General features: G+C 31.2%; 1 protein-coding gene across 6 annotated transcripts; it reads left to right on the forward strand.

Annotated features, from left to right (window-relative positions):
• The first annotated feature begins 88 nt into the window (after positions 1 to 88).
• Positions 89 to 25663, forward strand: LOC143225019 (ADP-ribosylation factor-like protein 6-interacting protein 1). 6 transcript variants are annotated; one of them, XR_013013565.1, is made up of 7 exons: positions 89 to 207; positions 2870 to 3015; positions 8324 to 8443; positions 9486 to 9603; positions 12702 to 12793; positions 15984 to 16068; positions 22738 to 25663. XR_013013565.1 is itself a non-coding variant. In XM_076453663.1 (6 exons), the coding sequence occupies exons 1-6, from the start codon at positions 151 to 153 to the stop codon at positions 22851 to 22853; spliced, it is 642 nt and encodes a 213-aa protein (XP_076309778.1). In that variant the 5' UTR covers positions 89 to 150; the 3' UTR covers positions 22854 to 25663. The 6 variants fall into 6 exon arrangements, 4 of the variants coding, with proteins under 4 accessions (XP_076309778.1, XP_076309781.1, XP_076309780.1 ...); XR_013013564.1 differs by having other exon boundaries at positions 136 to 222; XM_076453663.1 differs by lacking the exon at positions 12702 to 12793.
• Positions 25664 to 25885: the final 222 nt, after the last annotated feature.

Raw genomic sequence — 25885 nt, forward strand, 5'->3', positions numbered from 1 at the left:
TTGATATTGTAATAATTATTAATTCGTGCATAATATGTTTTCTCTTAGCATCGAATATAAATTATTATTATAAATATATATATTTCAATGTATATTTATTATTATCACAATTTTCGACCTATCGACCTGATCTTATCAGAGGACAACAACATGGTGGATGTAGTGGAAAGCACGGTAAAAAGCGAATCTATTTATCGAAAATCTACTGTGAGTACTAATCTGGTAATTTTTCTTTTGATTTGTCGCATTTCATATGAGACTCTTGAGTTTATATTATTATAGTTATACGAACGTTGGTAATGTAAACAAAAGGGAAGACATTACAGGTTATCTCTTGTGTAGCTGACAAAAAAAGAGAGAAATAAGAAATTTACATTTACTATAATAATTTAGACGTTTCACAATAACAGCCATTTGTTTTAGAAATACGCATTTGTACGCATGTTTTTTGACTCAGAAATGTGATTAATTGCAATTTACATACGAAACATAGAGAAAACTCATTAATAATGAAAATGTGTTTAAATCCTTGGGAAACATAACATTTTTCAGGTATTTTAATTTATCACGAATATCCTCTTTATTGGAACAAATGTTTGCCATTAACCAAATACAAAATTTGTTGATGTTGACCTTCTGGGAATGAGGATGTATAAGTATATTGTGTGGAAATAGGCTCACGGTTTGTTTTATATCTGTGTATAACTTGCCAGTGGAATCATGTACTTAAAACATTAAGAAATGGTATCTGGTCATAACATTTCAGTTCATAAGTGAAATGTTTGTTTGGATGAACTGAGTTTTACTTTGTTATGAAGCTATTTATTGTAGTTTTCACCAGAAAATAAAGTGGGCATGTCATCAGCATATCATAAACTAAAATCAGGTTTTTCATCTAGTTTTTAAAAACTTATTTTCAAAATAATCCATGAAGATGTCAAATAAGAGAGAGAGAGAAAAAAACAGCAGATTACTCATGCTTCAGCTATTATTTTATTGAAAAAATCCATATAAACATATACTGTTAACTAGATGTAAACATACTTTAATAATAGTGAAGCTAAAAATCTCATATAATCTTCTAGATAATTCATTTAGGGCTTCCACCTGTTGGTACTTTGTAAATAATATTTTTATGTTGATGGTCAACAGAAATTTTTCTTTAACTTTTTTTTTATGTTAACTTTATAACAAATTCTGGTGTGTGTGTTTTTTTTTTTTTTTACACTGTATTTATTTAAATCCTCTAATGATGATAAGCAGTTCATTAAATATTCTATCAAAGTAAATAATTATTGGATCATTGATGTGCATACCACTATAGTAGCCATTATTGTTTGTTCTTTTTTGATAATTTTTATATTTATATTTCATGTCAAACCACTAGCAAGAACTGGCGGAAATATATAGAATGAGTTGTTATGTTATTTGCAGCATTATAAGCATCCCAAAGACTGCTGATGAAAAGATTAGGTAATTGTTGGACATGTATTAAAAATAACTGGATGATTATTGGTCATCTCTTAATCAGTAATTGACCAATTTTCATATCTGTACACCCAAGGGTGATAGATATTTCAGTTTTGCTAGGACAGTCCCATTTGTTTGGTAATTTATTCCAATGTCTCAAGAAAAATTCTCGAAACGCACAGAAAAGTCCTCATTTTATGATAAAGACTTCAAACTGTTAGTCATATTAAATTATGAATGTAATAGGGCTACTTGACTTGCTCATTATTGTAACATGTACTCTCCTTGGACCAAACCCTTTTAAAATGCCATTTATGAGAGTTGAGAAACTTAAGTCTATGCAGGTTTGAATGTTGAGATATTTAAAGCATTGCTTATCATGAAACACATTTTACACAGTTGTGTACTGCATTTTATGACTGTTTAATGAAAAAACAAACTTCTACATTTTATTCATTTTTCACAAAAAAATATCTAAAAATTTCATAGCAATGTTACAACATAAAAGTTGTAACTTTGAAAGTTTTGTGGATTCTTAAATGAATCCAGGTATGAATTAGTTTGTTGTAAATTGAACTGGACAGAGTGAATACTTGGATGTATAATTTAACTATTTTTGCTCATTTGTTTCATGTCTAGTACCAGATAGTAGTTGAAATTATTTCAGAAACAATGCTAATGTTAAAATTGTGAAATATTTCAATTAATTTAAAGTAAATTAATGTTAAAATATTTTAGGTATGTAGTAACTAACTTGGCATTATAAGCAAAAGCTGGGTTGTCTTGATATTTCAGTTTAGAACTCTGGTCACCCTAGCCCATTCTGATATTGTTCATAAAATTATATACATCAGTATACTAAATTGAGCCTATTTTTGTGTGTCATTATTGCATAATAATACTGTTTACACAAAAAAACATCCAGTTATAAAAATATATTAATCATATTTTGAAAATTATTAGTAACTGTCTGTTGAAGACTGGGTTGAGATCTTGTACTTTCAGCTTTTATGATGATTACTATTAATTTCTGTAAGTTTGTGGTCATAAAGTCTTTATTGTTATTGCAGTTTGATTTAGTAAAGGAGTATTAGAATGAGTTTTAATATTTTCAAAAATAAATAATGAAAAGCCAGTTGTAAACAAGTTATGAAAATGTTGCCAATAGATTAATTATTAATTGATCTTTAAATTATTTGATAGCATACATGTATTTAAAATACACTGATGATTATTTAATACACAATTCTAAAACTAGGACATTTGTATAATGGTAAATAGTTAAAAATATTTTTAAAATATTTGTGAGTTTTTTAAATACTAAATGTTACACGAGTGCTTGGGAATTAAAAAATTGTGTATTGTCTCGTTAGTTTTGATTATATTTTTTTGCACACAGGATATGGCCTGTCAGGAAGAAGTAAGGAACCTAAAGAACAAATTGGATGGATGGAAGCAGGTTTTGCAACCATTATATTCATTACTGATCTGGGAACAAACATATTACCCTGCAATTCTGACTGGTATCATCACTGTTATATTCATGTAAGAACACATATAAGGTTCCTTTGTTTTGAAAGGTGTTCTTATACTGTTATATACTTACTGTTTCTGTTTTAAAATAGTTGATACTACGCCACACTACACCACCACAGATATAAAATGTCTGCCTCATGCTTTGTAATATAGGATAAAATGCAAGTACAGTGGACTTTTTGTACTTTGAAAACAAAGGTTAGACATATTGGCAAGTATAAATTATAAACTCTCAACCATCATTTAGATGCAAGTAATCACTTAATGTTTCATTTCTGTGACATTTTAAAAACATTAAACTGCATATCACTGCAGTTTAAAAGTTTGGAAGAAAAGCATTACAATAAATCTGTATTTTATTGTTTTAAAAATTAATTTTATTTAATAAGAATTTAATTATTTATAAGTTGTATTTTTGTTTATTAAACTTAGCTAGAAGTGGTAGCTTAACATTCCAAATCATTCTTTCTTTAGTTTAAATTTAAAGATAAGACTAATAAAGCTTTTCTGAAACAATTTGAATTTGGCACAGTGCAGAAAAACTGGTTATTTCTGATTGTTATACTGGAAACAAGCTTGTCTGTTTCTATAATTTCTGAACATCCTACATATAATTAATTTAATATTGCTTACAGATATTTTACATTTGTGAAGGTCTAGTTATAGCTTCTATAAGTTCTACCTTCCAGAACAGTTCACTTACCTCTTTGTACACAATTGCTATTTTTGAAGCATCTGCCTATGGGATTTTGCAAATACCTCTAGTGATATCTCCCACCTAAGATTTGTTTTGATATGAATTGTACTAGTGCATAATTTAATCATATAGAGGGCAGCAAAGAATAAGAATAGCTAACCTTCTGAGAAGAGGGTATACCTGTAGGAAATGCATTTTCAATAGAGTAAAATTATAGCTTTCACAGTGTTAACTGTTTTTGGTTTCCTTTTAGTTTGTTTTAACTTTGATTTAACCCTATTGTTACAGATATGTCCATTTGGTAATTCTTTTCTGTGACCTCCATGTGGCTTCTTTTTATTCACTTGAAGTTTTCAGATATTTTTCTTACATCTTGAAGATTTGGGCTGAGGGCTGCCTGGCACTGAACTTCTATTTTTTCCTTGTTTTTTACCCCTCACATCCTTGTGTGTCAATCTCACAAACCCTTTATTTCTCTCTCACTTTTCTTGCCAACACTACAATCAGTATTCCATTGCCACACTCCTTCCCCTGCTTCAGAATTCTGTCTCTTCACCAACAAACACACTTATGGATTGGGAATGTCTCTGATGACTTCACATCCTCAAGGGTTTCATTTCTTGTGGAGATGACCCTCCACATTAGTGTTTTACAGCTTTTGACAGCCCTTCAGGCATGTTTCTATTTCATCTTTTGTCTTGTGGATCATTTGGTTGTGATCTCCTTCCAAATTTTCTGAAATTGTTTCCCCTTATCAATCATTAGGGTTGTACTCACAGCAAGGGCCTTTGCTTCCTCATTTGGACTTTCTGTTCTGTTCTCTCTGGCACTGGATTTATCTGACAGCCTGTTGTGTCCCTGGGGCATGACTTATTGGCAGATTCACTCTTTCAATCAGACAGGGCTTTGTCTACAGAGTGGTCCCTCCATTCTCAGGTCTATTATTGGATACATTCCCAGTTTGGTATCACAGTGATTGATGCCTTAACCCCTCTGTTCAATACCAAATTTCCCCTCTTCTGGTCACTCAGTTGACTTAAGTGTGGATGCCCACAATCAGGGATTGTTTCTTGTCTTTCTGTAGATGTATGCTACTCTTTGTTTTGTCCTGCATATTTTGTGGTTGATTTTTTACATTCCTCATAAGGCTTTGTTGATAGCATCTTTTTAGCCAGTTCAGTCTTGGTTTCCTCTTCTCCAGCAGGTGATGTAACTTTAACTTTGGCAAGACATTTTGTTCCCCTCCCCTTTCCACATACATACTATATTTATTGTACTTGGAAGGTCATCAAAGCTGTTTTAGTGATTCAAAGTATAAAATAATATAAAAAATCAATAAACTTTTAAAATATGATCTCATTATCACATCAATATTGTGAAAGTGAAAATTACAACAGCTAGTGTCAACATAAAAGTACTATACTTTCTAGGGTTATTCTTGTTCTACCTGTATGAAATTCAAACTTTAAAAAAAAAAAGAGTCAAAACTGATAAAACAATTCATATAAAAAGAAAAGTGAAAGTTCTATTTTTTAATGCTAACAAAACAGTATCTTTTATTTTTTAAAATAGCGTAAGACTTTTCTAAAATATGTCAAGCTTTGTAAACGTATATTAAGAAATTTTACTTATCCTCTTAGTATTAAAATATTTAGCAATCCAAAATAAAATTACACATGGTTTGACAGAGATGTATGTCACTTCTGGTGTCCTGGTGTTTGTCTTATAGGAAAGCCACATTGGGCTATCTGCTGGGTCCACCAAGAGGAATCAAACCCCTGATTTTAGCATTGTAAATCCATAGACCTGCTGTACCAGTGGGGGACCACTTCTGGTGTCAAATCACATTTTGATTTAACAGTGCTACCATGGGCCAGGCATCCAGAATTTTACAGAACCTAATTTTTCAAATCATTCTGGGTCATTTGTTTATTGGCTAAGACTTTTTCCAAAACCTGATTGGGCAAAAAGCAGGTGATTGCCACACTTTTTGTGAAAACCAAACCCATGGCTGGCCACAAAACGGATATCAACATACTGTCAAATTCAGCGAAGAAGTTGTACTAATCTTGCACTGATAAAGCAGTGTTAATACAGAAAAAGTGGAAAAGGGCTTGTAAATGCAAAGTGTGTATGTGTAATACTTGTGAGAAATGCTCCTGATATCAATGCAGGTACAATGGTGTAGATACAAAGGTCAAAATGACACAGAAAGCAGGTGGGAAACAGCTGCAGAACAGATTAAAGGCATGAGGAAAGAAAAAAGAAGGATCGACTACACTGTTTCATTGTAGGATGATGAAGATGAAATGTCTAGTAACACTGCTGACAATCCCTTGGATTTCGTGACACTGAAGAAACTATGCAGATCATCCAAGAACTCAAGTGTGAAAGTAAAGCATTGTTGTGTACTACTCCAACAGGGCACAGGAACAATGTCTCTTCAGTTTGGCAGTTCTTTAGTATTGAATTCAAAGCAACATCAAACCTTCCAAATGAATAAGCTCAACAGAAGGCATCAAGTGTCAGTACTCTTGACAAGAACAATTGATTGCTTGTGTTCTGCATGACTGAATTAAATATTCTATCTGCCATGTTACTCCCAGGAGATCCAGATGGTCTTAGAAATGTGGTTGGAAATGACTTTTGTAAGAAATCTGAGGATACAAACTGTTCTCATCTTCCAACAATATGCAACAAGCTCTGCCAGAGAAATGTATTCCAAGAAAGGTTGTACTTACATTACTGTGTTAGTTGATGACATTCAAAGAGAGTGAAGACTGGAGAACAAGCTTTTGAAACAGCTACATCAATTGAAGTGTGTGTTTCAGCTAGAACCTACAAGACAACATGTCCAGCATTACTGTAAATGAGCTGCACTAAAAGCAGTGGAGCACCATTAATCAAGGTGTCGAGAATTATCCCTAGAACAACAATGAGAACAAATAGCCAAGAACACAACAAACTATGCTTGATCTCAGCCAAGAAGCTGATTGTGTAAGTCAACAACACAATAATACATGTGTCTTCTATGTTTACTGCTGTGTACAATGGGAGTCAAAAACTTGTGGTAATGTCACTAAATCTGTAAATTTTTTGGTAAAACTTTGTGTGGAATTTTAGTTCAATCTCAAAATACTAAAATAGAGTTTTAGCTCATGCTGGAATGATGTTGTATATTAAGGTCTGCCATACAGCCCAAAATCCTAGGTGCCTGACCTGTGGAAGCACTTTTAAAATGTAAAAGCTGTTAAATAAGAATTATCAATACTGTTAGCTATATGTACAATATATTAAAGTACACATTAGAACTTAATAATTTAAATAAGATTTGTAATGTGATTTAGCTGTGGTCTTTTTTTCTTGTAATTTTCTCAAACAGTGTACATGTACAAACTATATGTACCAGATGCATGACTTCTAAGGTCACCCAATATATCAGTTTACTAAATTCAGTCATAACTGTCTCATATTAAGCAAGGTGAGTTGTTTCTATCATTAAATGTTCTTGTTATTTACTGACAGTTAAGAAATGTACTTGAAATAGGTTACTCTGGTTTCATTTCATTTAATTTCTGGTGATTTTTCCCTTTTATTTTGAAAGCATTTATTCACCCATGTTTTACTACTAAATCTTTCACTCATTTCTGTGATTTCAAGCATGCATTCCAACATTCACATTACCTCTTCAGTTTTATCCAATTCATCTGAAACCATACCTCAGGCCACAGTGTACAGCAGCCTGTCATGGGTTTTATCAACATTTACTTGTGGGGAGATTTAACATCATATTGACTCCATTTCTTTTCCTCCTATTGCCCCTTTTACACTTATGCATTTCAATCCTGAATGTACTGATGATGATTCCAATAGTTTTTCCCCCTGCAGTTTGCCATGCCTTTCTTCCCACATCCTACCTGTGGATTCTGTTCAGCCATTTTGGATTTTATTTCTCAGGTATGTGATGTTTTATCTTTTGTAGGTTCCAAACTTCCCTTACAGATAACAGGTTCCCTGCATTCCCATCTTCATTTTACTGTGCTGATTTTGTTGCAGTACATTTCCTCAATCCCTGAGGGACATCCTCTTCTTTTTCATATCCTCGTTGACCCACTTGTCTTCAGCTTGGTACCTGCCAATGTGGTTTATTTGTTGTTAGGACCTTTTGTATAATGATGCCTTACTTCACAGACACGTTCTCCCAACTTCTTATCTGTAGGACCTTTGTATGACCTTGATTTTTTGCAACATTATGTGTTATTCAGTTGTAGTCGTTGGGTCACTTCTGGTTAACTACAGTCTACTTTTTTCTCTTGCAGCTGATTTTGTCTCCTGTACCTCCCCTTCTGTACCCTTACCTGCTCCTTCTCACAATGCCACAGTTCATCATCCTAACCACTAACCAGATCCTAATTTACCCTCTAATGTGTTGAAGAAAAAGTAGTGATATCCCATTATTTAAAAATCTTTAATCAAAATTACTTTTTAAGTAAATATGGCCAAACTGTAGATGTATGTTGTTTTTTATCCAGCTCTTATTAACCCATGTCATTATTGATTGTTGCTGGCATATTAAGAGTAGTTCCAAATATAAATATGTTTATTTTGTATGTTTTATAGTCTTCTGTGGTATTTCGAGCCATCGGTACTCACCACTTTCTCCTTGCTTGGGATTGTGATATGTGTAGCTGACTATGCAGTACCCATTATGTGTAGCACATTCTTAGATGCTTCCAAGTGGTAAGGAATGACTTGTAAGGTGTTTGTTCATTCTGTCAAAATGTACAAATACATTGCTACTTCTATCTTTTTCTTTCATTCTCTCACAAATTCACTTTTATTCTGTAAGGTCAAGTGAATATCCTATTTCCTTCTATTTTCCTATCATTTTTACTAAAATATATAAATAGTTTCTCTTTTGAAGTTAAAATTCAAAATATATATTTATGTGTGTATATTTATGTTGCATATTGAATGTATCAACAGTACGAGACAACACATACCAAAACAGTTAAGGCATTCCCAATAAAATGTGTTGTTCTGAAACAACTCATAACTGCTTTGGAAAATAGCTTGTTAGAGTTTAAAAAGCTTGCTGACAAGATTGAAATCAAAATTGTGCCAAACTTTTCAGTCATGCACTTTCATAAGATACAGGTGGAACATAAAGTTTCTTTTGATCAATTCAAGGTTAATTTTAAAAGGTTAAACAGACTTTACTTTTCAAAGGTATTTAATCTGGTTTTAACAGTCTGGTGTGAATTTAGTGCTCAGTACATTTTAATAACTGTTTTATTATTGTTTTTAAATTTAGAATAATTCTAAAAGTTCTGCAATTGATGTGTATGTACACACACACACGTTTGGAAAATTTAGATGTACAAGTTAATCTAAATGAAATAATACCTAACTTTTAAACAAGTTCCATTCTCGTGCTAATTTATTTTTTATGTAAATGACATCAGTTGTAAATATTGTTTTTAACAGGTTTTACTGCCTAATTTATGCTCTCTACTCAACATATCTGTAGTTTGTCAGTCTGTATAATATGATCTGTATGCTGATCATATTGTACAAGTTAGTTTGGAACCATTGGAATTCAAATCATCCTTAGAATCTTAAGTTTAGGTAAAATTAGCAAAAATATATCATTGTTTAGTATCCTTGCACATTTGAGGAATAATTAATGCCTCTTGGTTTTTGTGTTAGGTAGGTTTGATCTATCCTTAAAATGAATGACTGTCTTTACAATTAACATTGTTTTGTGTACATACCTTCTCAGGACAGAGACTCAAGAAAACAAGCATGACAAGATATGCAAGGCCATCATCCAGACAAAGCAACAAACTTCTGAACTCTGGTCATCCTTTGTTCAGTTTCGAGATACCATGCCCAAACTTGTAAGGATGATAGTATTTAATTACTGAATTTTTCTTTCTGATTTGATTAGTCCTGAATTTAGGATTACAATAAAAATATTATTTTAAATAAAGTTTTAGACATTATATTGGCATCTTGCTTTAGATGTTCCAAAAAAAAACTCAGTACAGAGCTTAAAACATTGTCTCCAAGTTACACAAGGCATAAACAGTCTGTACAAAACTATTCAACAAGAAAGTTTTATTCTTATTAATTCTTAATCAGAGGTATCTGACCAATAATCAGTGTTACAACACTCGTAGAGTTTAATGAAATTTATTTTCAACAGAAACACATAAATGTGACAACTACAAATCAGTCAGGATGGACTTCAGCCAAATTAGGTCCATGCTCATGTACAGTTGCAAAGAGAATATTAGTATATTTTAACCAGCTACAGTAAACATAATTCTGATATGGTCTTGCCCTCTTGATCTTCTTTCTGCCCTCTAAGCATTGCAGAAAACTTTTAATGCTCCATGCACCAGTCTGTGTACCCCACAAATTTTGCACCGCTTTTGAACGTGCACATAATGTGACTACCCCTCACCTATATTAGTACAGTTACCTTCCTCTGATTCTCAGTCCTCACTTTCTTAATTGGCACAGCACAATTAAGATGTTTTTTTTAATGTAACTACCATTCATTATTATACTTTGTTGACATTTTAACAGTTTTACTGTGTTTACCTTTATACTGTTTCAATTTATTTTTCTCGTTTGTTTATTGTTACCAAATTATACAGTAACGTAGAATGACTTCACAGTTCAATATATCAAAAATGGACATTCCTATTATTGAACACAAAGCTTCTGGTACAATTACCCATCCATCGAGTTTGACTTTATCTGCTGAGGAGGTACAGGCCTTAACCCTATAACTCCTGTTATCATTTTTAAATCCCTTTCTGCTAATGTCACAAAGTGTTACTGAATTATAAATCAAAAATTAATTAAACCAGTTTTACTATGAATTTATTTTAATGAAATTATCATCACCAAGTACATTAGTATCCAAAGTCTTCTATTATTAAAGTTTTTATATCTTTACTCCAAATAAAATTGCAAAAAGAATAATTAAAAATGTCACATTTGCTCTCACTCAAAATGCAAGTGGCTGTTAGCAACTAAATTTTAGACTTTCTTATACAAGAAAAAACGAGGTACAAATTTTTTGTGTGTGTTAGCAATAAACTGTACAGTTCCTTTACTAGTAACTTGATACGAGTTCCAAGAACTATCCTCAAAAAGTTTTTGACATTCCTGAGTTCAAGTTATGGCATATAAAATTGCAAAATAGAAGCTGGGCTGACTGTTTTAAGTTGAAAGGCATGCTTATAACCAACAGAAAGAGGAGATTTTGCTCTTGAAGGTCAATTATCCTTGCATAATCCATACAATGCAGATGTACTTTGTGCCTTAATAATAAGGGTAAGTTCATTGTTAAGAGTGGTGTTCGTAGAGTTTGGTAGTTACCTCTCACCTTATATGTATTAGTTTGTTAGACAGATTGCATTAAGGTTTTACTTTTATATTTTAGTTAGTTATGTATTATTTGTGTTTTAAGATTTATATTTGAAAAGTTTATTTTTAAAATTATTCTATACTTTGAATCTCTAAATCAGCTTTGAGACACAAGTGCAAAATAAATATTATTCTGGAAGGGCTAATAAACCTAATAGCTTAAGTTAATGTAACATCATTGCCTGTGAGTGCTTGTAAATGTGCATTGACATAAATAATCAGAGATAAAGAACAGGAGAGGGAAAATAAATTAAAAGAGAAAAGATATAGACATGAAATTATGTATGTCAATCACTAGATATGTCATTAAAGTAATTAGTAAAGATTTAAAATGTACATACATATTTCTTTTCCATAATTTTTAACATTTAATTGCACTGGATGTTGATGATAATAGCTAGAGTTAGTAATGCTCTAGAGAAAATGCCAAATAAAATATGAACATTAACCTTAAAGTAACTGTTAATATTCATATAGTAGGTTCTATAGATTATACAAGCGAAGTATAAAAGCTGAAAGGTAAAAATCAGTATTTTTATATTTCTTGTGAATATCACTTTACATGTGAACTGTCCAGTGTCCAAGTGCAAATAACTACATTAAATAACAAATTTTTTAAACAAGTTTAGAAAAAACCAAAATGAAATGTTTTATTTTTCTGAAAATATATACTTTTAGGAACATAGTTGTCAAATTTTAAATGATTTCATCCGCTAATTTCATTTTTGAATAAAATGTAAAGAGACCAATGTTACTTACTAAAAAAAACTAGGTTAATTCCTAGGGAACCAGATTGCTACATTCAGCCAGTGATTTCTTCTCATTTTCTACCTGACAATGTTTTGGAGGTTGAATAGAGTCAAGGTGAAGAAAATTTGATACAATTTTTTCTGGCACCTTATTTTGGTCAGTCACATTCTATGCTTCTACAAGATATCTCACTTTTTCTACAACTTTTCCTTTACAGCTGATTAATCGGATATTTGAGGATGTGTCAGTTTGATATTTATACTATTAATGTTACCAAAATCTTTTACCATTTCTCTTATGTTGTCTTGTGTCCATACTGGTCTTTCCTCCCTAAGACTTTTGATGCCTAGGAAAACTGTTTGGCTTTCACTCTTGTTTCTTTACCCTCCATTGCTCATTTTGATTCTGATCAGCTCCTTTTTCAGGTTCACTCCATAAATGTTATATGGTATGTACTGCTTCCTTTCAGAGTTCACATTCTTCATCTTTTATTCCCTGGAACTCTTCTGTTTTTTGTGATCTTTTCCCTGTCACACTAACTGGTTAGGTTCGAAAGTCACTGTCTCATCAGCGTATCTTCTCATAACATTTGTCATAACACCTTGTCTTTGGCTACTCATCTTCATCATTCACTGAAAGAAATCATTTGTGCCAAAATGTGAACTATTCCTTCATCAGTTGTCATCTGCACTATCTAGCTGTGTCATTCTCAGGTGGTTATCATCCCCTCCCATGGTAATTTTACACATCTGTTTTTGACTTGGTTATGTCTTTTCATGACATTTCATTTATGTTTTGTTTTCAGGAACACTGTTTTACCACTACTAATGGGATCCCACTCTGTGGCAAATGTTACCTGGTCAGGTGTGCTTACAGTCAAACCTGCATTATATACAGGTAGGGCTATAACACTGACTATAGATTCATGATGTAAAAAAAATTGTAGGTTCAAGACTGATGGAGAATAAATGAAAATCCTATAACCTGAGCACTTTTGAAAGGTGGACTTTTCTTCTTCACGGGCAAACTTGGGAATTGTGGTGTAATTGAACAAGTGATGTATATAATAGAGGGAGTAGTGAATCATGAAGGTCATCTAGCTTTCCAGAAAATGTTTATTTCTCTGTGTATTATTGTAAGCATCTCATTTCCGGTACAGTGAAGCCAATGGCAAGAGTGTATGTGAAAAGGTGTTAGGAATATTTTACTTTAAATATGACTAAATATATATATTTAAAACTATATTCAGGTGTTTAAGTAAAATAAACAGGTTCTATCCTTCCTTTTTCCATGGATTCTTATTCTCAGGTGGACCAAATGTTGATTAGGATAGAACCAACCTACACAGGATCCTCCTCATAATAGATTTTAAATTACACCACCCTGTTGCCACAGTTGACTGCAGCAGTGGCATTTCTTCACAATAATTCCAATTTCAGGAGGTTTCCTTTTCTGCTCCTGAGTTTGGAGGACTTTGTATGCTTTATAATACTGACAACAGGATGTATGTACACTGTTTCTACAGTTTAAAAAATGTTTTATATTGTCCTCATAGATTTGGTTGCTGGATTGTCTTCCATGCATTCAGGGTTGGGTGTTTTATGATTTCTGATCTTAATACTGATTACAAATATTGCCCTGTTTTTACAGTTGAGTTGAAGCAAAGACCTGACCACTTAATGCTGGGTTGAGTATGTTGTACTTGCTCCTATGATAGTTTGGGGAGTTTGTTCAGTTTGGGCCTAATTCTAATTTCCTCTTTTTATTTCCAGTGCTTGACATTAGTCACTGTGTTTTCGTAGGGTTGGTGTTGATGTATGTGTATCACATGCCATGGCCATAATGTTTATGTTACTCTACTTTTTTCCATCTGAGCGATCCTCAACCCTCTTAATGCCAAGGAGAAGTTGTGAAGCCTCATGTGTCTGGTTGAGGTTGGATAGATACTTAGTCATAGCTAGATGTTTTTCTCCATCATTATATTCATGTAAACTGTGGATTGTACCTCTCCAAATAAATTAAGATTGTGAACATCATTTTTTTTTCAACCTGTATCAGGCTCATTTCCTTCTTGTGAAGTGAAGAGCATATATGTTTTGTGAGTAATGTAGTGCATCTCGTATGTGTATTCTTCACTTCATAAGAAGGAAATGAGCCTTATACAGGCTGGAAAAAATGATGTGCACAAGCTTACTTTGTGGGATTCTAGGTTTTTGTGAAAGGAGATAAGACCACATCAGAAATTAATGTTTCCTGACACTGAAAATGTATTTGTAATAGGTATTTATCTCCACTCACAGACTTCTTCCTCATTGCTGGTGTTATTCATTTTAGATTCTGCAGGAGAATCAGAGAGAACTAGCTGCACCAATATAGATGATGCTGTACTATTTATGTGGGATGGTAACATGCTGTGTACATGTTCAAAAGTGGCACAAAATTTGTGAGGCATTTAAACTGGTGTGTTGAGTGTTAAAATGGTTTAGCAATGCTTAGAGGGCAGAAAGAAGTCTGAAATAGCATTGTATGATGAGTGATAGGTACCTATCAGAAATAAATTTTCAGAGTAAGAAAATGTTAACTTTGGTGAAACACTAATTATATGGATATTTAATTTTTCAGGACAAATGTGCTTTTTTTTTGTTTACATGTGAAAAGAAGTTAAATATTTATCTAAATAAAAAGTATTTCAGAAAATTTGGGTAATCTTTATTATAGAAGATGTTCCTTGAGACATTTAGTCTAAGTAATTGTCTCTTTCTTACATTTCAGTCCATTAAGTTATATACAGGTACTAACATTTCAATATGTTTGTACAACATTGCATTACATTAGGCTTGTATGATATGTTCTTAAGATAAGTTATTGAATATACCTTACATGAATATACAAAAGTTGAGTATGTTACAATATTAAATTAATTTTGAAAATGCAAATCAAAAATCACAGGACAGCCAAAGCTGACATAAAATTGGAATGTGTAATATATCAAAACTACATTTGACTTTGCTCTATGTTTTGTACATAGCATGATGCTACCCAAAATTATTGTTTTTTGGGAAGGTTATCTGATAACCTTTTCTGACCTAAATGTTCATACACTTAGACCATATAAAGATGCATTTAGATTGGGAATTTAGAATTTCCAAAATGAGGGTTATCCTTTGTACTTAGTAGCCTAGAAAACAAGTATGTATCAACTTGGAGTACTAAGACCATCTAAAAATAGACCTGCAACAAGTTTTATCCTATCATTAGTAAGCAAAATATTGCATTTTGTAACATATGAGGTTTGATGAACACAAAGGTAAGTTGCAAAATTCTTCCACATACTCTTAGGCAACAGTATGAAACACAGTTAAGAAAGATCTCCATATGAGAAAAGGCAAACAAAGTATGAGTTTGCCAAGATAAAACTTCCATTTATGTATCCCATCAAACCATCATATACCTCAAGCAGCTGATGAGAGAAATGCATTCTAATACTATCTATCATGATAGGCAGTTAAACATTTTTAAAAATTACAGCACAATCTGAGTGATTGGGTTGTTTAAATAGTGATTGGAAAACTGTCATCCTCACTCAACAAACTGATCATAAATGGTATGCAGTTAGGATTTATGTACTTTAGACAAGAAAGGCTTACAGAGGAGACTTGTAATGAAAACTACACAAAAAGGCTGTTTTAAAGATACATGAGAGATCATGGCAATGTGGTGTAATGATATGGCAAGGCTCCAAAAATATTTGAGTATAACATGCTCTACCTCTATAGTCCCTTCCTTTATGTGAACAAAAGGTGAAATAATATGGAAGGTTAAGTAAATTATTCAGAATTACTCTAAAGAAATTTTTTCTTACACAGATACTTAGATTAGGTAGAAAAATAAATTGTGTATTTTCTTGTGGTCACTAATTTTACAAAGAAAAAGAAGGGACAATCAAAGAAAAATAATATATAATTTTTGTATTATCCACAAAATATTACAAAATTTATAATATTCGTAATCCAACTATACAGCTACATAATGAATGCAGTGACTGTGAGAACAATCCTAATTAGCCATGGATGTGTTTACATTTCAGTATTTTGTGAGTGTGCTGGTCATCTTGTTGGTTTTGGCCTGGATTGGTAATGTTGTGGACAGTATGCTTCTCACTTACTTTATTGGTAAGTTCTTTATTAGTTTCATATTCCAATAAAAGTCTTATAAATTTAGTAAATAAACAAAAGGTAGCTGATGGCAACTTAAATTCTATCAAATGTTTAATATTATTTTTGAACCTTAAGTGATGTTAAATGTGCCATTCTTAATGATATCCATTTTATAATAATTTAATTCTTTTCATGTAAATGCTGATACTCATGTATTTAGTTAATGTATTATTAGGTCCTGGCTTCACCATACCTTGAGTAGGCTAAGTTTTCAATGTTATGTTACATTTGAATATGTTAATCCAGTTATATTAAGCAACTGCTAACTTACAAATATTTGTTTTCCAAATTACTTCTTATTAAAACTGAAATACTGCTTGTAAAAAGTTACCATGCAATAAGTGGTGACTGTGTTATTAACATCTATAAGTATATTTTCAAATCCACTGATGTACCATACAGATTCCTTAATATACTTAAAAAGTTACCATGCAATAAGTGGTGACTGTGTTATTAACATCTATAAGTATATTTTCAAATCCACTGATGTACCATACAGATTCCTTAATATGTTAACCTATCTGTTAACTAACTTCACACAATTATACTTACAAATGATAATCAGTCATAAGAACAGCTAAGAAATGGTTTGTCTATGGCATTAGACCATGAATATTGATAGTCTTTGTTTGATTTATAACACTACCTAAAATAAAATACGCTTAACAGTAGAGAGAATAATTAGTTGGCTTACATCTTAAAATCATATGTACAATTAATAGATTAATTTTAGCAAATTTTTTTAGTACACATTAAATGTCTTTATGTGGAAAACATTTTTAATGAGGTATATTTGTTTGTGAATTTCTGAGACCTATGAAGTGTCAGTCTGAGTAAAAGGTGATTTGTATTCTAAGAATAAAAATATTCCTTTTTGTATTTCCAGAACTTCCTAATTGAATATTAAATGATTTTGATAGCAAAACTTTGTTATATCTAATTTTCTATACCCTAAAATTAACTGTAGAGAACTTATCAATGTGAAATTAAAATTTGAAAAATATTAAATGAAATGGATAATGCCTTTCTTAACCCTGCACTGACTGCAGTGTTGATCAGAAAGTTCAGAGTTACTTAACAGTTTTCAACTGCTAACCTTTTCCATCTGTATTCTTTTATTTTTTTATATTTTATTGCTGTACCTTTTACCTTCTGAAGCAATGAATCACAGTGAACTGTTTCGTATAGAGCTAATGTAAATTGCTTATGATATAAGTGTCATGTTTCGTTTTGTGCATGTACAGTTTTAGATGTTTTAATTTTACCAAAGTTTTATGCTAAACCAATGAATTTGTAATTTTTACATTTTAGTTGTATTTATTGAAAAGTAGAGGTATCAGTAAATAGATAAATTTGTATAAAAAGAAGAAAGTATAGTACTCAATGCATAAATGAAACAATTACATTCTAGTAAAAATTTTTTACATTTATCCTTAAGCCTTATTGAGCCTCACAAGTTTAACTGTACAAAACAATCCATGGAGCTTTCAGAATATGTATGTTAGAACACATAAGGTATATTAGTCATTAGAATAAAGTGTTACAAAATGACCATCATTCATGAAACTTTGTATGTCAACTATAAATAAGTTTTAAAATATCATTACTACTCAGAACACCAAATTTAATTAATACAAACCAAGCAGTTCTTGTTGAGTAATTAGATTAATTACTTAATGGAGGAAAATTGAGTATAGAATTGTAAGATTTACATAAAGGAGAATCTATTCTTTCTATTGATCGTAAACATACCCATGAGTGATATAGATTTGATTAGCATAGAGCCTTGAAAATAAGAAATGTCGAAGGAACTCCTATGAGATTTAACAAATTTATTGACAAATCAAGAAAATCGGATGTACACATTTTTTAGAATCTTGTTGCAGTTATTTATATGTTATGTTCTAATTGGTTTTAAACTGCAGCAACCTGTTTCTGAAGTTAGAAGAATTCTGAATGGAGAAATTAGGGCTCAGATATGTCATAAAGACTTAGATTATTTTGTGTTATTTCATTTTGAAAGTAACATGTTAAAACTTAGATAATATAAAACCTGTTATATCAACTATGTTTTCTTGCTAAGTTTATTAACATACATTGATAATAAAATTACTTAATTAAATTATGTAGATAATACTGTAAGAAGTTGTGAAATGTGCACTTTGACTTGATTGCATCGAAGGAGTTAATACACTTGCCATTGCTTAGTGAGAGGCTGTGGTAAAAAAGCTAAGATAATATGAAAGCTAGATATAACTGAAAAATGAGAAATTAAGCTGTACTAAAGGATATCCACATTTTATTGTTTTATTTGTGTTTCTTTTGTCCTGTCAAAGATTTATTTATTTTGATTAATAAGGCTTAAATTATTAAAATATGTTTCTTTACTCAAGTCGTTCCCAGTGGCTCAGTGATAAGTCAGTGGGCTTATAAAACTAACACCCAGAATGAGCAAAGTATAGATAACTCATTTTGTATAACCTATTTACAGACTAGAACCTTCCATGTGTATAGCTATCAGGTGCTTTAATAAACACAAATAAACCTTTTATGACTACAGCAGTAAAAAAGTATAAAAATATAGATTTATTGCAGTGTGAACGAGTCACCTTTATATTAAGCTGTTAGTACACAAATACATTTACCACTGTTTTTGACTTAGCCAAAAGTAAGTATGCATCTACACATTTATCCATTTACCATCTGCAGTTGAGTTGCATGTAATCTACTAATAGAAACTGCCTATCAGTCAATGATTATAATCACACTGTACCATTATTTAACCTTTTCCAGACAGGTCATTTGTCAAAGGTCATGTCATTGCATTTGTTGACACACATTTAAGATTTTATTGATCTACTATTTTATGAATTTATCTCCTTACGTTTGTTATCAAATGGTAGATTATAGTTCAAATTTTCATGTTATACATTATTTAATTTCTTAACTTAAAAGTAAATATCAAACAAGCACACCTAAACATCAATTTTTTGGCATCACTTGATGTCTTGAATGCAACACTGGTTTAAATTAGATGTTTCTGATGGCAAAATACAAAGTCTATAGTGTTGTATGGATTAGGAACTCAAATTACTGATATTGAAAAGCTAGAATATAAAATAAAAACGTTTTACCTTTTCTGTTTGCTGACTTATCATTATATTTACTGAACCAAACACAACTCACCTCTTTACATTTTTAGAAATGGTCTCTCATGTGCACTTCTGAATTTACTTGTGAATATCCAGTCAATAGCTCAGAATTTCCCTTTAGTGATTTTCTTGGCCATTTTCAAATATAGCAGAAGCTTCTCTTTCTTTCCAGACAAACCTTCATGCTAGTAAGATTAATCTTTAGTCTGTTTGTGATTTATTTTATTTTAGATACAAGTACAGCTTAGTTATTAAAATTAATAAATTATAATGGAATTCTGTTGGATTGATGAAGTAATTTTGTTTTGTTTTTTTTTGGTCATTAAAGTGTGTTTATATAAAACTCAGAAAAATCTGTTTCCTTTCACATTCTTCATATGCTAAATTTCTTAATGAATAGCAAGTTAAGACAAGCATCAATGAGTACAAATGTCATAACTAGAAGAGATAATTATGGGCTTTATTTCTTTATTCACTATACTATATTTTAAGAAAAGTAAATTTGAGAACTTGTTTGTAAATAGTAATAAACCATATACTTATACCATTTATAATAATTGAAATGTGACTGTATTTTAGCAAATATTAGTCTACTAAAACACAGCCAAGATGGGTCACTTATTGGATAAGACACATGCACATCATCATTTTAATCTTTGCAATGTTAGCCAGGCATGACTGAAGGGTCAATGTATAAGGCTGTGAGAATTAAGTTCTTTAGTATAAACATTTATGTTTGCATTTTATGATCTGTAATCATTCTAGAAGGAAAAAAATATTTATATTCATTTCTAAAGTTTTACATGTTGTTTACAAAATCAGTCAAACTGACTGAACTTATGTAGAGACTTGTTAATTAAAGTAATATAAGGTATAGTTTTTTTCTTGAGAAACAGTGATAAAACTATTTGGACATATAAGGTTTTCACATGTGAAATTTTAAAATGTTCTGATGCAAAAATGAAAATTACTTTGCATGTCAGGCAAGTGATGTAAAATAAAAAAGGCATGAAAAAAGCATTGCTTAACAAATTTTAAGAGTTAATAAAAAAAATCTTCTATTTTGAGTATGAAAGCCTTATAATAGTTACTGATAATCTACCAAATTTTGTGAATGTACACTTACTAATTTAAGTGTAACAGAATTAAAACTATAACAAGCACAGACTTGTTATGAGGTCAGTCCCAGGGACTGAGCCCTTCCTGAAAGAGTTAAACCTTAAACACTTGATACACTGTTGAAGAATAGATGTATAATTGTTCATGGATGAATTTACATGCCCTGATTTTACTGAGACTGGCTGTGAGTCAGTGATCCACACTTGATATTTTTGAGTGTTGTAGGAAGTGCTTGTGCATCATATTGTTCTGTTTCTTTTTTTTGTTATGCATACACAGTAAGTGCTATGAACTGTGGGTTCTGTTTTGTCTTTTTCTAAAGATTCCATCCTTTGCATGCCTTACAGTTTGCTATTTGCAAATTTGTAATTTTTATACAAGTATTTATTCTTGTGAAAATAAAGGTATTGCATGCCTCTGTGCTAGTCATTACTTTGTTACATTGCAATGCCTGTACATATATCATACCTATAAGCTCTGTGAACCATTTAGAATTTTTGCATAAGCTTTATTGTAACCATCATAAGATCAGTGAAACAACAGACTGATGTAGTTTACATTTTTCTGAGTGAGATACCTTTGCTCTGATGTGCTGTGTTTAGGGCTTCTGATTCCTTTACACACCCACATTCAATCTTTAACCTTGGAGCTTGTTATATTCCTGGAATTTTTATATCTTCTGACAAATCATCTTCTAAAAATAAATAAAATCCTTCACACATAATGGTCATTTCACTCACTGGTTTTTAGTTATATCTACCCAGTGATAAATGCATTTTCCAAATTTTTATTGCTGTTTCCACATTAATGTTTACTTGCAATGTATTTCTGGTGCTGTGCATATTGCACAATTTGTATATTGGTGGGTGTTCTGCACACAATTTGCTGAAGTATAATCTACTAGTGGTATCTTCTTTTCCTAATAGAGTCTTAATCTGTATCAGTAACATTTTTACTACTCAATCCTTGAGTATCCTTTCCAGGCTGAAAAAGTGTGTCCAAGATTCTTGCAGTTCAGACTGTGAGTGTCTTTGTTACTGGGTTGGAGACATCTTCTGCATCATTCTGATCTTTTTTTGTAATGAAACTCAAAGTATTAGACCTGTGTGCTGCTCAGTATTGGAATTTTCTTTTATAGTAGTTTACCTATTTATGCAAGAAGAAGCTGTTTCTTATGGGTAGAGCTAACATTATGTTCCTTTTATCTTTCATTTATAACCTTTGTGCTTACCCTTTTCTTTTATGGAAAACAAATTGCTGTACTTCAACTTTTCAGTAGTGCAGGATAGCTTAGGGTTAATATTTTACTTCTCATTGAGTGGAAGAGACTTGTTATGGAATTGTGAAAGTATTTTACGTGAATAAGGTTTCAGTCTGATGTTGTAGGCTCTATACAAGCTCCCTTTCACAGTTTTGTAACTTCCATCTTTGAACATCTGGTTCTTTTTTTCTGTCTTCAGTTTATCAATGTGATGAAATACATCCATTCAATGGGAATCTATTATTTTTCCAAGAGGATTGTCACAGCTTTGGAAGAATAGACCTTCTTTTCTCCAAACATTCTGCATTGTTTGTTACTAGTTGAGGACCATGTGCCAGTGTAATTATTGCAGTAGGCCTTTTTGTAAATTACACCTGGTATGAGATGTACACATACAACATATCAGCAGTGAAGGAGTTGCATGCTCCATTTTCTACTAGTTGACTCAGAGTTCTTTTCATAATGATCATGCTTGCAAGAAGCACAATCTGCTCTGGTCTTCTGGGAAGGTTTGCACTTTCTAACCCACTTATTATTTCTTTACCAGTACTGTTAACTCTTTGTCAACTATGTCCTGTATTTTACAAGACCATATTCATGTACATGGTGTTCCAAAACATTATTTTTGAGGCCTTTGATGATTGATTATTACTTCTCTTGGGATGGGTTTCAACAAATACTTCTCTGGTTCCTCCAGAGCCATTTGAACTTCATTTTGTGGAATTTACTACAGAAATGGTAGAAGCAGAACTCCTATGACTGACAGTGTAAATATAAAAGGTAGGATAAGTGCAATGTGGAAATGAAATAACATTAGTAAATTGCAGTAAACACTGATTGATCTGTATATTCTCACAGTAAAATATATGAAACTCAACTTTTCACACAAAAACTAAAAGACTTTTACAAGATTGCAGAATTACTCTTAAAAGTTCCAAAAGTATTCCACAAAATTACAGTAGAGGAATCTTATTGAACCATTCTTGGGATAAAAAATGTTAAGCTTTACTATTAAAAAGTCCAATGTTAGATGCAACCAATATAATTTAGTAACTTTTTTCTGTTACGTAATGTTTACTTGCATATTTTTAGTATTAGCAGTTGTGATGCTGCCTGGTCTGAAGCATCAAGGAATTATCCAGAAGCTTATCTGCCAAAGAGTACAACAACTGAAGAACATCCTTGGTCAGAAGTTGAAAAAGAATTAAATTTCCCTTTGTGAGTCAAAGCCAACATCCTTCTCATACTGTGTAGTTGCATTCCAACATTATACCCCTGTCTCTTTTTTCTCTCTCAGATTTGATGCCAATCTCTTTTGTAGTTCAGATCCATATTCTAATTCATGTGAAAGTTTTAAACAATATTTGTTTGTCATATTCTCTTTTGATACCTTGACAAGTAGATTTTACCATAATGTTTGAATGATAACATGCTCTAAACTATATTAATGTTTTATTGTTAAGTATAAGCTATGGCAAATGTATATGAATAGCTGTATTTTCTGAAATGCAAGGTTTGTTTTAGTTATAGATACACATGTTTATTTTGATCTTGTGATTTTAGCTATGAATATAAGTTTGTTAGTGTGTTTTTCTGATAAACTATTATTGTTAACTGTGACTTATTATTGATAGTTTTGAACATAACAGAAATAATTTTGATTTTAATTCAGTGGTGTGTTTTTTTCTTTACCTTATTAAAATAACTACAGTGTCCATTAAAAATGTTAGGATAAATAAAAGAAAGTAATTGTGGTTCTGGTCATGTTAAAATTGAAAATAGAAGTAATGTTTTATTTTTCATGATGAAAGTGTACAAATCTATTTTTTTTTTCCTGACACTAAATTATTTCGAGAAACAAGCACTTCGTTTCACTTTGATGTTTACATGTCAAGATTTATCAAAATTAAGTCCTAGATTTTTAATTTTTCAGTACCCTCAATTTATTTGAAGAAGGATTTTAATGGGTCCCTGGTGTTTTTTTGTTGGTGTTTTTTCAGGAAGTGTTGTATTTTAGCATTTTAACTCAAAGTTTTATATGTATTCTGTGTATAGAGCATGTCACTGTATTATTTCCCATTTATGCTTATTTCTTCATATGGGTGGATGTTTTAGTGGTAAAATACTGATGCATACATTTGTAGTCATTTCTACAAGTACTGTTTCAACCAGAAATACCATGAACTTTAAAAATTCCCATGTTTAGAAATGGAAGTATGGTCAGTATAATCAGGCTGTGAACAAACAGGTCTTGTTACTGACTGCAGCACTGAAGGAATTTTAATAAGTCAAAACACAGCTTCCAACATCTTTTATTTTGAAAATTGTGCACAATAAATTGTGAAATAGTTCCAAAACATTAAAAACGTAGCAGCAACCTAGGTTCGGCAATATTTACATATTGAAAGTTTAAGGTCAGAAATCTTTGTTTCAGTCTTAAAGACGAGCAGATTTAGTAGTTTTTTTCATAAATTGGTTAATGAGAACCACTTTTTATTTTCTGTTTGGCTTTCATGAAATCATGAACCTAATCAGTGCCATAACTTGTTTTGTAAGATCATTGTCTTTCAACTAGTTTAGCTTAAAATAATGAATTAAATGAAACAGACTTAAGTCACTTAAATAATGCTTCTTGATTGAAGCAATAACTGAATTTTTTCACAAGTTAGATTGCTTATGTGTACTCAATAATTGCAAGTTATCAGTTTAAAAATCTAGCTCCTGAAAAAAGGATAAATTCTGTAGCTAAAATAATGCAATTTTGCCATAATTTAACTTATTTTGCATTGTTTTCAGTTTATTACAGAAAGAAATATAATCCTTTAACACTTTGAAATACATGTGCAATTTTGGTGACAAAAGTCTCATATTGAAGTTTACTATGCTGTGCTTTGACATTCACTGTTCACATCATCTTATGACAGTATGTGCTTATATGAACATTAGGTTTGCTGATGTTACTATTGTGATATGCAGAATTAAAAAAATATATATATTCTTTGAATTTTTGAAGCATTTTAATTGTTCAATGTTTCTTTGTTTTGTCTGTACAAAGCCATTATTGTTTTGTGAAACAATGTAATACATTTGGCAACTATTTTTAAGAGAAAAATTAGATTAAAATGTGATAATCATTATATCTTCAAGTAAGTGAAAGTTTAGCTTTATATAACTTACATCTACAAACAGTAAATTAAATTATAGTTGATATATCTAGAGTGAATAAGAAACAAATAAGCACATACTCTTAATACTTTTGAAATAATTTTTTGGAAGTGCATGAAATGATATTTTGTAAAAGAATTTAGTTGTCTATTCACACAATCCTCTTTCATTTAGAGTGAAATGTCAGACATTTTTGTACCAATATGGACATTATATTTTAAAATGGATTGTTGTATTGTGTGTATTCTATCTTTTTCATTATGAAGATCATTTAGTTGAGTAATATTTGAGATATTCTTTCAGATGCCAGTTTATTATGTTACGTTACGCTTCACTTGGCTCATGTAAAAAACTCAACTGTTAGAATAGGAATGTTTTATCAATGCTTTGAGGTTTTAAAATCTTCTCTCAAGTTCGTTATTAATCATTAAGATATTTCATGTGTGCAAAATGTATAAACAAGCCTAGGAGACAGTAACTTTTAGGACAGTTGTAAAATAATGTACAATTTTTGTTTCTCTCAGTATTAAGTTGTAGCTAAACTCTTGTAAAATAAAGATCTACTAGTTGAAAGTTCAGAACAGCTTATTACTGGAATATATTATTTGGAGCTATGTTTATTATTTATAAAGTGTAAAGTGAAGAATTTCACTTTCTTAAAGAAAATCTGAAACAGTAATTTTATTTCCATGTCATTTGTCCTGCAAGTTTATGTGCTATCCAGTGGATTTTGTAAGTTTCTGTTTTAAATTACCAGGTTATTGGTAGAGCGTGTTGCAGTATTGTAGTGGATATTCATATTTAAAACATGTCAATGCATGATAAAATAAAAATAAAGCATGTTTTATGTATATTTTAAGAGTGGAGTTCATCATAGAGATAAATACCTGTTGATTCCATCCATGGAAACATGGTATATTCTCAAATACAGAGATAGCCATTTGGCATGCTAAGTACTACTGTGATTTCTCACCATACACATAACTTTGTGTTGCAGTCAGTTGTGTTTTTCACCTGTAAACACGATGTTAATGCAGTGCATAGTCATATGATCTTCACATGTTACAAGACAATA

The sequence above is a fragment of the Tachypleus tridentatus genome, chromosome 9, assembly GCF_004210375.1.
Source record: "Tachypleus tridentatus isolate NWPU-2018 chromosome 9, ASM421037v1, whole genome shotgun sequence".
Lineage (NCBI taxonomy): Eukaryota > Metazoa > Arthropoda > Merostomata > Xiphosura > Limulidae > Tachypleus > Tachypleus tridentatus.